Here is a 14,499-nt window from a genome sequence, read left to right as displayed (position 1 = left end):
TGAATTAAATCTCTAATATTTTTGATCTCAGTCTTTACAGTGAGCCAGTGTGCATCTTTGCTGAATCAGTTTGGTATTCTGATCATCTCTAAATGTCCTCAAATTACACATTACCAGGTGAAGAACCATCATGATATGGGAGACCTATATCTAGGAGGGCCAATTAACTTGATGAACTTTCCGATGCACTGGTCAGGCAACTCCTGCATTTCTCTTCATGCTCTAGAATTCTTTCCCTAAACCTTGGTGGCTCATCATCTGTTTTTGCTTCTTCTAAGGCATTATTTGAATCTAATACCAGTGTCCCACATTATTCTGTGGGGGTGGGGAGGGGGCGGGAGGAATTGTCAATGTTTTGAGTATGATACAGGGTTTCGAACCTCCCACCGATGCTGCTTGTCCCACTGAATTCCTCCAGCAGATTGTTTATTGCTCTACATGCCAGCATCTGCAGTCTTTTGTGTCGCCCACATTTTTCTACTGTCCCAATTTTGTGCAGAAATGCCTTTAGTTAGGCAGGAACATTCTGAAATGTTCCCAAATAAGTGTCAACAAGTTTGGGATTCCTACATAGTAAGAGAGCACAAAGTTCCAAAAATTCCCAAGAAATTCACTTGAACTCCAACTTAAGAATGTTTTAGTGGAGAGGAATGTGAGAAAGGCCAAGAAGTCTTTATTTATTTATATTTATATTTGTTTAAATATAGTTTAAAAATCCAGGGACAGCTTAGCCACCAGTCAAAGATTTTGTGGGCGGGGTTTGTTCCCATGTGATGGGTTTACATCATGGAGGGCCATTGGTGGTGCAGAGCCTCATAATGAAGAATGAGAAGCCTTCATCCAGAAGTAGTAAAATAGAGACACAAGTGACTGCACATGCTGCAATCTGGAGCATTAAAGAAAGTGCTAGAGGAACTCAGTGAATCGAGCAGCATTGAAATGGTCGACAATTCGGGTCAAACCAGACCTGATGCAGGGTTCTGACCCAAAATGTTGACCTTTTCATGGCCTCCACAGATGCTGCTGCATGACCCACTGAGTTCCTCCAGCGGTTTGTTTATTGCTCCTTCATCTAGAAAGTTTTCCTGAGACATCTTCATTATTTAAGCATGCATCTGACCCAGACATGCTTGCTATAAATTGTGGGCCAACATTCCTTTTGGATTGGAACCTCTTTTTCTTTACTATGTATTTTTACTATGTTAAAGGTAATTAGATAAATGTCAGATTATTGTCATCATGTACTTTGCTTCAGCATCATAGACAGTGGGGTGAGCCCTTACCTCCAAGGTGTTCTGTGTAACTTGACCTGATCAGTGATCAGTTCTGGCAGTCTTAGGGATTGAGCAGAATGTTCACTTTGTTAAACTTTGATTTGCTTTTAACAGAAAAAGAAGAAACATGTCACTATTTGATTCAGGTTAAAAACTACAAAACACCTAAATTAAGCAGAAAATGTACAAGTTAACAGAAATAATAACACAATGGAATTACTATTGATTTAGCCATAACAGTAAAATATGTTTGCTGTAGCAGAGCTAAGCAATCCTACCACTAACAGGTCAGATCAAAGTTTTGTCGTCCTGCTACATTCAGGAGTAAATGACAGTGGACCATTAAGCAACCAGCTTGAAGAGGAGGTTCTAAGAGCAATCAGTCCTCTATGATGCTGAGCTCCAGCAAGCCAGTGCTGAAGTCAAGGTTGAAGCATTGGCAATTTTGTTGAAGCTAATACCAGGAATGATCCATATCAGTTTCGTTCTGAGATGCCCACTGTCACAGAAGCCTTTCTGCAGCCAATTTGATTCACTCCAAGTGACATCAAGAAATGGCTATGTACTTTGGATATAAAGGCTACATCCACTTGTAGTTTTGAAGACTTGTGCTCTCAAACCAGCCAGGCCTATAGTCACTCTCTTCCAGAAAGGTTACGAAACTAGTATATACCCAACAATCTGGAAAATTGTCCATGTATATCCTATCCACAAGAATCAGAACAAAACTAATCCAGCAAATTACTGTTTCGTTAATCTACACTCAATCACCAGTAAAGTGATGGAGGGTATCTCCAACACTATAATTATAAGTAACCTGCTTACTAATACCCACTTTGAGTTCCGCCAAAGCCTCCTGGATCCAGACTTCACTTCAGCCTGGGTCCAGACATGAACCTAAGAGCTGAATTCCAGAAGCAAAATACTACAGATGTTGGAAATCCAAAATAAAACAGAAAATTGGTATGGTATTGGTATTGGTTTATTATTGTCACTTGTACCGAGGTACAGTGAAAAACTTGTCTTGCATGCGGTTCGTACAGATCAATTCATTACACAGTGCAGATACATTGAGTTAGTACAGAGTGCATTGAGGTAGTACTGTTTTAAAAAAAACAATAACAGAGTACAAAGTGTCACAGCTACAGGGAAGTGCATTACAAGTAGACAATAAGGCGCACGGTCACAACAAGGTAGATTGTAAGGTCAAGAGTCCATCTCAACGTGTAAGGGAACCGCTCAATAGTCTTATCACAGTGGGATAGAAGCTCAGAAGATGTTCAGGAGGTCAGGTGGCATATTTAAACAGAGAAACAAAGTTAATGTTTCAGGTCAATGAACATTCATCAAAACTCAGTAGTTAAAGACGGTAGGTCATCAACACCTTCTCAAGGACCATTAGGGATGGTCATCAAATTCTGGGATTGCCAGTGCTATCCATATCCCATAAACGAGTAATAATCTGTCTTTGCAGTTAGAAAACCTGTAGCAACCCTAAACTAAGTCAAGCCATGAGCATTAACCAGTACATAGCTTTTTTTGTTAACCATCCACGATGCTTTTGCACGTATTACTTCATTTTGAATTAACCAGATGGATGAGAGATGATTTTCAGAAAAAGAAGGAACAGATGTGGTATGTAAGGTTGTATATTTTGTGAAAACTGCTAGTTTTTGTTTTAATCAGTTGTGGGATGGTATGTCGTATGCTCATGTACATGCTACCATTGTACATGCTGCCATGTACATGCCCTTGTATATGGTGGTATGCCCACGTACATGCTACCATTGCCCTTCTAAATGGTTGCAGGTTTAGGAAATGTCATTTGAGGTTTTTTTGTACTGAGTATCTGCAGTGTATCTTGTAAACGGAAAACAACTGCAGCCACAGTGCGAGGGTGGCGGTGGAGGTCAGTGTTGAAGGTAGTGAATCAGATGCTGTTGTCCAGGATGCAGGTGTGCATCTCCTGGAGTCTTGGCACTACACTCAATCAAGCAAATGGGGAGAGTATTCCTTCACGTGCCTGACTTGTACCTTGTAGGTGGTGAAAAGGTTTATGAAAATACGCCATTGCTTAAAATGATCACCAGGAGGTTGTACTTATTCTTTTAAGTCATTTACCCTCGCCTTTGCATTGAATTTATTATTGTTATTTCAACTGAGCCCCTACAGGATTAAGTGGATTTAGACACATCAATAAACTATTATTTGTGAGGTTTTTGATCCTTGCAATCACCGTAGCAACTGTTTCCTGCTTTTGGTTCTCATTATTTATCTTGTTGGTTACTTGTCCTGTTTTAATCTCTCTCTTGAGATGGCTAACATTGTCTTCTCTCAATTGTGGATTGGGTATGTTACCAAAATGGCATTTGGATTACAAATGAGAAAGGTTAAAAAAGAAATACCATTTGCACCATTCTTATAAACCACAAACAAACTTCAGTGTTTTCCATTCAGTCCAGCAATGCAAATTTGAGATAATTGATGCACATTGAGCATTATCAATTTTATTATATATTTAGTTTTTGCATTGGATTCCCAGCAGCTGTTTGCTCCAACTGTTTTGTACCTGTGCTTATTTTCCATGAAACACCAAATAATGCATGGGAGTGTATTTCACCATGTTAACAATGTAACTAAAAATTATGTTATAGCTATTATTACATATAAAGAATTATAATGGTAGACTGGGATGCAAATTGTTAGGATTTTCAAGTATAACAACAATCAGTGAACAGAAATTTTATGAATGTACATTTGCCTTGGAAAAAACTGTTAATTGCCACTGGTGATTTGAGCTGCTGAAAAAAACAACTTGCATTTGTGGGTTGCCTTTAATGTGAGAAAGCATTCCAGGGTGTAATTACAAAAAGATGTTGAAGCAAAGAAGGAAGTATTGGGAATGTGACCATTCAGATGAGCAAGAGGGCAGGAGCTGGGATCTTTGTGTGTCTTTGTCAAAGTGTTGGGTTTTCAGGAGCATCTTAAAAATATGCGAGGGAGATGGTGGGAATTTCAGGGCTCGATGCTCAGGGAGCTGCAAGGAAAGGGGGTAGAGGGGTGCCGGAGAGGCCACATTCAAAGGAACAGAGACTTCAGGAAAGTTGCTTGTCAGGCTTGACAACCAAAGAGATGAGGAGGTATAAAGTCATGAAGGAATTTAAACACGAGGATTATAACTTGCATTTAAAGCATGAGACTGAGAGCTGATACACATTATGTATGAAGCACGATAGGATACTGGTGCAAGAGTTAAGGGTGAACTGAGGGTGGAAATTGAGATGCCAGCTAGGGGAACATTGTATTTGTTAGCTTTGGAGGCAACAGACATGGATGTGGGGAATGGACTGAGATAAGGGCAGAGGCATGTGACATTATGGAATTGGAAGTAAGTGGTCTCTGTGAGGGATTGGATGAGGATGCTGAGGTTGTGGATACTCTGGATTAGACTTGAGCAGAGAATAAGGATGGAGATGAAACTACCGATGAGTAATAAGACAAAGATGCAGTGTTGCTAGTCTAGATTGGCTGGGGTCAAAAGAGTGCAGAAAGAGGGATGACTGGCATCAATCCGCATATGGGAGCCAGCCTCAATCGCTATCTGAGCAAGAGGAGGGGGCTGGGCATCCTTGTGGCTCTCTTATGGCAATGGTGCAGGAGCAGGAAGAGAAGCTATTGCTGGGGTGCTCTAAGTGTTAGCAGTTTATCGGAGGAGGGTAGTCATACTGTGCTGGACGTTGGAGAGGGCCAGTGGAAGAGGATTGCATGATTAGTTGTTGGACAAGGAAGTCCAAGCAATTGACTGGAGTAACAGTCACAGGACCATATCATATGGTCTTTACTGGCAAGAAAAGCTTAGAATTGTCATGGAATAACTGGGAGAAAAGGATCAAAAGCTGGATTCACGGGAATTAAAAGAGGTGGCTGGAAGACTAGGCACAGTCAAAAGAAGTAAGCAAATGTATGGAATTAAATGACAAGAGCAGCATTTGAAAAAATGAGTTATTTTAAGATTAAAGGACTGTATAATTGGAAATGTATTGCAGTTAAATAAACATCAAAACTTAAAAAGTATTTTTTCTTTAATGAAGTGATTGCTTGGTTGACTGCAAGTTCAACTTGAGTGTGTTTGTACACAGGTCTGTTCCCAGATGTAGGAGGAGGTTACTTCTTGCCAAGACTGGAAGGGAAACTTGGCTTGTTCCTTGCCTTAACAGGATTTAGAATTAAAGGAAGAGATGTGCATAAAGCTGGAATTGCTACTCATTTTGTAAAGTCTGAGGAGGTAATTTTGTTTCTTTTCAACATCTACCAAGTAAAATTCAGAATCAAAGCTGGGAACAATTACATGAGAATATAACCTATGTGACTGCCTTATTTACTTTCAGAAACTAAGGTGGTAACGGCTGCACAAACATCAGATTTGGTAAACCAAACACACTACCTCAGGAAAACCAAGCTGATGTGATTGTGTGTTTGCCGAAAGTGCTACTGTGTTACTCTATGCACTGAATTTAACTAAATATACAACATCAATGATTTTTGTTTCTATAACTTTGGTTTAATCAGTACAATTTTTATCTTATTTGTAAACCCAATGCAAATCTCCTGGAATTTCAAAAGTAGGCGGGTAGGGCTCTCCCTTGAGGGCAGAGCAATAAATCTTAGGATCCATGTTTATGTTGGCTGGAAAATGGTTGTGGATTCAGTTAACAAAGCACACAAGTATAATACTTTTGAGTGCCTTGGGTGATTTTTGTTTTAATTAATTTTAACTGAGCAACGGTCTGAAAGACCCTGACAAAGAATGCACAGTCTTTGTTAGAAATCTGGGGTCAGTCTTTCTGGGGCAATGAAATGAAAGGAAGTCTTGTAATTAATAAAGCAACTTTTGCCTTATGACATCCAAGGAAGTACTTTTTTTATTTGGAATCATTGGTAAATTCCAAAATCCAGCAGCCAATTTGTGCTCAGCAAGATCCCTTCAACGTACATTGATAATGATCAGAGAACTTGACCAGGTGTAGACTGAGGCATAAATTTAGCTCAGGACACTGAGGAGAAGTTCCATACTCCCTTTTGAAGTAACAGCGTAGGACCTTTTGTACCTACCTGATAATGCCTTAGCTGAATGCCACATCTAATAGATAGTGCCTGGCAGTGCACACTCTCTTTACTGGGAGTGTCCACATAGATTTTCTGCTCAAATCCCAGTTTTTTCAGGGGTGAGATAGCTACCAATGAGGAATCGTACAACAAATTGCCTTATGTAAATATTTAATGTAACTTCATAGTGGAACTTTGCAATGACGCACAGCCATCTGAACCTAGGAACTAATTTTGTATTGCAAGAGATCATCTCTCATTTTCTAAACTCGAGAGTATAGTTCCAATCTTTTTAGTCTCTCCTATGACAAACCTGCTATCCCAGGAATCAATCCAGTGAACCTTTGCTCAACTCTATTTATCACTGATATAACAGCCTTTGGGTAGTGAGACCAGACCCATACATAATATTCCAGGTGCAGTCTCACTCGGGCCCTTTATAAGTGGAGCAAGATATCTCTTGTACTTAAAACACTAACTTCATATTTTTCCATATTATATTCCATCTGACATATCCCTGTCCATTCATTTGACCAGTCCTTATCTCCTTGAAGTCCCTCTGTTTCGTCCTCACAGCCCACAGCTCCATTACAAGTAAATGTCCAGGAATTAGCTGCTTATTGACTCCATCAGCTGGGAAATGGCCTGTCATGCAAAATAATCAAATTTGGGGGAATAAAAATTAATCTTCAAAAGCAAGCTTTATGATCATTGGTAAATAATACTCCAAATTATCAATTAATGATGTCAAAGCAATCTTTTAATGTGTAGTGTGCTAGGAATTCTCTATTTTTAGTGCTGCACAAAGGAATTCGATGTAAAATTCAATTGCCAAGGACAATTGGATCTTTTGCTCAGAGCTTGCGCATTTCCAGACTTTATTGCCAGTCCACTGTGCATTGTAAACAGATTTGCATAGATGCACTGTGGTATCATACAGCATGCTTTGCACATTTTGGCATTTCTTTTGCAAAATTCTTTAGTGAAGCAGGCCCCACTGGAGAGCTGAGGTCTGCTTCTGCATTTATTAAAGGGGACTGGTCTTCCCAAGTCCATGGCCAGGGAGTCTGAGGCATCAGTCTTCAATCAACCAGTTCTTGCTTTAAGAAATCTTCATGATGTTCCCTCTGCCCCACCACCCCTCTTGCTGGCAATGTTGGTCAGTACCCTGATGATGTCTCCAATGGTCCCCTCTCCCATCATCTTCTGCAGCTGGTCAGGTGTCTGATTCCTGATGTCTCTTCCCTCAATGACCTACAGGTCCAGCACTCTCTTGGATTGCCTCGCACATACGCACAGACACCCACCCCCACAAGATGCACTCAAAACGCATACCCCTGCTCCCTCCCACAGTTATCTACCAGCTTCCCAAAGGAAAGGTCTTTGTGCATAGAGTATTATTCGTACAGCACAGAAATGGGCCCTTCAGCCCACCAACTCCATGCCCACCTTTTTGCCCATCTACACTAATCTCATTTGCCTGCATTAGATCCATATCCTTCTAGGCCTCTTTTTCAGTACCTAAATGTCTCTTAAACATAGTGAATATATCTGACTCCACCACTTCCTCTGCCTGCGAGTTCCAGATATCAACCACTCTCTGGGGGGGGTGGGGGATGTCCCCTCAAATCCTGTTTGTAAGTCCTCCCTCTCACCTTAACCCTCTGCCCTATTGTTTTTGATACCTCCGCCATGGAGAAAAGATTCCGACTTTCTACTCTATGTCTCTAATAATTTTATATATCTCTGTCAGGTCACCCCTCAGCCTCCTCCGCTTCAGGGAAAATAAACTCAGCCTATCCAATCTCTCCTCATAACTGAAGGGATATGGGCCAAACACAGGAAATTGGGACTAGGTGGGTGGCCATGGTTGGCAGGGACTCATTGAGCCGAAGGGCCTATATCTGTGCTGTATTGCTCTATGACTCTATGAAGTCCTTCACTTCAGGCAACATCCTGGTGAATTCACTCTTCACTCTCTCTGGCGCAACTACATCCTTCCTATAGTGTGGTGACCAGAACTGCATATAATGCTCCAAGTGCCGTCTAATGGGTATTTTGTAAAGCTGTAACATATCATTCCAACTTTTATATCCTATGCCCCTACCTATGCAGGCAAGCATGCCTTATGCCGCCTTCAACACCCTATCAACCCGTGTTGCCACTTTCAAGGAACTATGGACTTGAACCCCAAGCTCCCTCTGTTCATCAATATTCCTTAGTGCCTTACCATTTACTATATATTTCCTACCCCAATTTGACTTTCCAGAGTGTTTCACCTTACGGTTGTTGGGATTAAATTCCACCGGCCAGTGTTCCACTCAACTTTCCATCTAATCTATATGCTGCTGTAGCTTTAGACAATCTTCCTTGCTATCCACAACACCAACTTTCATGTAATCTGCAAACTTACTAATAATACTTCTACATTTACATCCATATATCACAAATACCACTTGTCTCTGTCTCCTATCACCAAGCCAATTTTGGATCCAATTAGCCAGTTCGCCTTGGATCCCATATGTCTTAACACTCTGGACCAGCCTATCACGTGGCACCCTGTCAAATACCTTACTTAAGTCCATATAAATGACACCTACCATCCTGCTTTCAATCAGTCTTCTTAGTTACCTCCTCAAAAAACTCAATCAAACTGAAACTCATGCTTAAGTTTTCAAAGCCTACATATTATGCATGACCCCTTGAACCTCATGAATGATAGGGATTGTATAAATATTGGTATATGTCCTTCATGCACCTGTGGTTTAATGTTGCTTTTGAAGCAATGCAGGATTTCTAGACTAGTATGTTTATACTGTTGAGTTAACAGGGCAATGTGCAGTATATTTTTTCTTTTGGATCTCTCTGCAGGAGCTATCAAATAGCCCAGTGCAATATTTGAACTGCTAAACTGCTGTGTTAGAAATACAGACATTTGCCAGGTCATTACCAATGCTTCATCAGATTTCTCGGAATCCATCTCATGAGAATTCATACATCAGAAATGCATGGGATTAAATAAAGCTTTTAGATACATTTTGTACTGCTAAAGCAGAAATGTTGTACCACATTTATAGAATGGAACACCTTTCCTGGATGTGTAAAAACCTGATTCAGCATTTTATTCTGGCAGATAATGGTCGATGTCTGAACTATGGCAATTATATTAAGAGACAAATGTGCTGTTCAACGACTATCTGGTTTTCATCCAGTGCACTATGAACATGTGTCTTTAACACTTTCTATCAATTCCTTGTGCAAATCAATAAATGGTCAGAACTGATCAAATTTCTTATTGAATTTTTACATTCATGCTTAGGAACTATTAAATGATTCTTAGGCAAAACAAGGCCATGGTGGGTAATACAATTTGAACTACATTTTGAAGTTCAAATGGAATTGATTAATATAGTCTTCTGAAATCGTATAAATAAGCTATTATCCAAATTATATTTCTTCATCTGTCTCATATAGCATTGACATTGAATTTCTTTTTTTTAAGATTCCAGCTTTGGAGAAAGATTTGGTATCTCTAAAGTCTCCTTCAAAAGAGGATGTTGCAGATTTGTTAAATTCATATCACTCCAAGGTACAGTGATCTATGTATATGTTGTGACTTGACCATTCACTCTACTGCTACTCTCATCCTAAGCACTTTTCTTTCCTTTGGCTTAGATAGCATTCTCACACAGTTGGGACCTTAGTAAAATTCTGTAAAGCATAAGATGAAGCCCTGCCAGACAGATTGGGCGTTCTACAGTGGAGATCAAACTGGTTGCTTCCATGCTTTTAAATTCTGTGTTTGTGCCTCAGTATCAACAGTGTGAATTTGGAAATTCACATTCCATAACTCAATTTAGAAACCACAGGATTATGCACTGATGTGTTCTGACCATTTTAATGTTCCTGTAGCCTCATGGTGATGAACATAAGTCATATTTGTAATTACAGATGCTGTGTTATTGTAGATGATGATAACCAACACCTCTGAGTATCAATACATTGTTTTCACACCCTGAACTTAAAATAAAGTGAAACCTCATTATAAAATAAATATAACATCATAATAAATATAATATCAATATAACAGCTTCTTCCCCTCCACCATCAGATTTCTGAATGGTCCATGAACACTACTTCGTTATTCCTTTTTGTTATGCACTATTTATTTATTTTTGTAATTTATGGTAATTTTATGTCTTTGCACTGTACTGCTGCCACAAAACAAGAAATTTCATGACATACAAGTCAGTGATAATAAACCTGATTCTGATTCCAATGCACCTCATGAGATTGCAGTTTTGGATATACTGCGGGTATTATCACACTGTCCAAGACAGAACTTAGGTAAATGTTAGTTCTGTTTTGACATGGGCAATAAAGTTACCCAATACCTGCATTACATAATGGGTTCCCAGTAGTTAGTAGCATCTAATTAGTTGAAATTTGACATTTTCTTAAACATTGCTTTGTAAGTGCTCATACATGCATTTCCTCATGGTTAGACCATTTCTGCAGTTGGTAGCATAAGAATCTTCCAATGGCTATAAATTCAAATATCCTTTATTTGTATATCATTAATACCTACTAGATAGCAGCTTAACATGGTATGTCTAAAGTAAATTAGTTTTGAGTTAATAGTTCTGGGATGAAATATTGCAAATAATGTACAAGTATTATAGACAAATGGTTTGTTGTTGTCGCATTGTTTCTTTTTCATAAAAAAACTGCTGATTCCAAGCAGTTCTGCAAATGGCAAAAGTCATGATATTACTGGAAATTGATCTTCTGATCCTTCATACTTAAAATATGAACAATAAACTTTTACAATACAGTGGATATGGACCTGGAAAGCTGAATAAGCAGAGATGTTTATTTTTCCTTTTTTCTTCTAACAGTGCAAAGCTGATGATAAATTTGCCTTAGCGGAGCACATGGACAAGATTAATAGGTACTGTACGATCTGGGATGGTTCGTTACTATGCAGACGTAGTGAAATGTCATAGTTGCCTTGTAGTACTTGCATCACTCCAACTCTTCAACAAGCCTGTTAACTGTAAATTCAGCTTCTGCATACTAAGCATTTAGTGCAGGAGCTATTTAGCGAAAATAGTCATTTGATGTATGTACATTCAATGCTTTACGCGAGCACTGTTTTCCTAATAAATGTTAACACTGGACACACAAGACTGCAAATGCAGGAATTTGGTGCAAAAAGCAAAATGCTGGAGGATCTCAGCAGGTTAAGCAGCATCTGTGAAGGGAAATGGACAGTCAATGTTTTGGGTCAAGACCCTTTATCTGGACGTTATCTGAATGTTAACATTCATTAACAAACAAATTTTACGTGTAGATATGCAAATCACTAATTTTAAAAGTTATAGATTTAAAAATTACATTACTGAGTTCCCAATGTACTGAGTGTATCCGTTCCACTTGTTTGTCAACTCTTCCTACTACACTCTCCCCATCCCCAGGTAAATGCTTTGCTTCTCGGTGCCTGATATCGGTGCTGTATGGTGACTTCCAAATGAAAAATGCCTTCATAAATGCAGATAGATAATGGCAGTTGTCTTTCATCCCAACTTCCATCTCCTAAAGCATAATAGGATATGGAATTCAATCCAGAAAAGTGTGAAGTGATGCGGTTTGGAAGAATGAACTTGAAGGCGGGGTACAAGGTTAATAGCAGGATTCTTAGCAGTGTGGAGAAACAGAGGGATCTTGGGGTCCCAGTCCATAGATCCCTCAAAGTTGCCACACAAGTTGATAGGGTGGTTAAGAAAGCATATGGTGTGCTGGCCTTCATTAGTTGGGGGATTGAGTTCAAAAGCCATGAGATAATGTTGCAGCTCTAAAAATCTCTGGTTAGATTACACAAGATAAGATATCTTTATTAGTCACACGTACATAAAAACACACAGTGAAATGCATCTTTTGCGTAAGAGTATCCCGGGGGCAACCCGCAAGTGTTGCCACACTTCCGGCGTCAACATCGCATGCCCACAACTTCCTAACCTGTATGTCTTTGGAATATGGGAGGAAACCGGAGCACCCGGAGGAAGCTCATGCAGACATGGGGAGAACGTACAAACTCCTTACAGACAGCAGCTGGAATTGAACCCGGGTTGCTGGCACTGTAATAGCGTTACGCTAACCACTACACTACCGTGTCTGCCACACTTAGAGTAGTGAGTTCAGTTCTGGTTACCTCATTAGAGGAAGGATGTGGAAGCTTTGGAGAGGGTGCAGAGGAGATTTACCAAGATGCTGCCTGGATTAGAGAACATGTCTTATGAGGAAAGGTTGAGCGAGCCTGGGCTTTTGTCTTTGGAGTGACGCAGGATGAGAGTCAACTTGATAGAGGTGTATAAGGTTATGAGGGGCATAGACAGAGTGGATAGCCATACCTTTTCCCCAGGAGGCAATGGCCAATACCAGAGGACATCATTTTATTGTCAGAGGAGGAAAGTTTAGGGGAGATGCTAGAGGTAGGTTTTTTTTACACAGAGTGTGGTGGGTGCCTGGAATGCGCTGCCAGGGGTGGTGCTAGAGGCTGACACAATAGGAACATTTAAAAGACTCTTAGGCACATGGATATAAGAAAAATGGAGGGTTATGGGCTGTGTAGGAGGGAAGGGTAAGATTGATTCTGGAGTAGGTGTTTATATAGGTAGGCACAATATCGTGGGTCAAAGGGCCTGTACTGTGCTGTACTGTTCTGTGTTCTCTAATAACTTAGATGACAGGTGATTACAGATTCTGTTAAAATAGCCTGAATTCAGAGCTCAGGTGATAGGCAAATTAAAAGATTTATATAACTTGATTATAATAAAGATGTTGTGAATTCTTGGAGTGAGATATCCAGAAAATCCTTGGTTCATTTCTTGATCTCTACTGAATTAGCTGATCTTGACTGGAATAGCATGGATGATTGCTCCTAGCTTGGGAGTGAAAAGCCAATGAAGTTTCCTTTAAGAATTAAAGTATGACTTTTTTTTTAAGCAGAAGACCCAGTCAGAAGTAAGAATTAAATTCTCAATTCACAGTGGAAGTACTTAGTGCAGCCTGTCTACTAATCAAACTTAATCCATTTTAAAGGTATCTGTAACTTCAATGATCCACAACATGTTAGTCTTACATTAAAAAAAACAGTAGCAAATGTGAGCCAATCTCCAAACAGCACACAGCATTTTGACTTGCAAACCTTTAATGTCTGAACTTCAGGAGGCAGAGTCTAAGTATGTTTTTTTAAATTTCTTGGCATGTTTTGTCTTAATAACATGTTTAAATTGCTTGCATTTCCCTTCAGAAAATTTTATGTTCCTTATGCTGTACTCACCTGGAGAATTTATTTTCAAGTACTATTTGATCTCCAGCACATTTTTGCTTTACATTAACTACTATTACACACTACATTTTTTTTTTGAAATTTTCTGTGATTTAGTGTGGAGATTTTGTCACACTCATTAAGATTCACAGCTGGCAGGGTTACCAGTTGGCAAAGTTCTCAAGATTATTTGTAGTGATGAAATAATTGCCCAGGTATCATGCCTACTCTGTACTATTAAGTCGTTTACTATTTTTTGAAAAGATCATGAGTGTATGCATTCTGTTTTACAGGCTGTTTAAAACTAACAGTGTGGAAGAAATAATGGAAAATCTAAAACAAGATGGTAGTCCATTTGCACTTCAACACTTGGAGGTACAGTACATTAGATAAATAACAGGCTGAACTTGAGAGATGTTACACTTAGCAAAAGCCAGGGGAGTCTTATGGATCCTTTTGTAAATTAAAATGAACACTGATCCATAATGCAGTCAGATAGAGACCCCACTGGACAAACATCACTAGGCCAGAACTGTAGTACGAAAATAACCATATACCTTTCAATATTTGCTGCTTCATCTATTGCACAATTAAAAGATTAAGAGAATTGTTGACTACCATCACCATCAATTCCTCTCTTTCTATGCAATCAGATCTGCCTCGTACTGAAATATGCTTCCATCCTTCTCAGACTGTCTTAGTGGGCATTTTTTCATTTACAATTTGAAACAGTTGGTATGAGTTCAGTTACTGGATGATCTTGTAGCTAAGCCAGATCCTATTAGAGTT

General features: G+C 39.4%; 1 protein-coding gene across 1 annotated transcript in view; it reads left to right on the top strand.

Moving 5' to 3' along the window:
* The window catches only part of hibch (3-hydroxyisobutyryl-CoA hydrolase), an 87,627-nt gene that overhangs the window by 61,798 nt on the left and 11,330 nt on the right, over nt 1–14,499 (top strand). The window contains exons 8-11 of the mRNA XM_052017632.1: nt 5,414–5,559; nt 9,883–9,969; nt 11,279–11,331; nt 14,004–14,085. Of these exons, the coding sequence (XP_051873592.1) occupies nt 5,414–5,559; nt 9,883–9,969; nt 11,279–11,331; nt 14,004–14,085 (368 nt within the window). The remainder of the gene's footprint in view (nt 1–5,413; nt 5,560–9,882; nt 9,970–11,278; nt 11,332–14,003; nt 14,086–14,499) is intronic.

The sequence above is a fragment of the Pristis pectinata genome, chromosome 1 (assembly GCF_009764475.1).
Source record: "Pristis pectinata isolate sPriPec2 chromosome 1, sPriPec2.1.pri, whole genome shotgun sequence".
Classification (NCBI taxonomy): domain Eukaryota; kingdom Metazoa; phylum Chordata; class Chondrichthyes; order Rhinopristiformes; family Pristidae; genus Pristis; species Pristis pectinata.
Note: the sequence above shows the minus strand (reverse complement) of the source record. Positions and strands in the feature narration are given on the sequence as shown.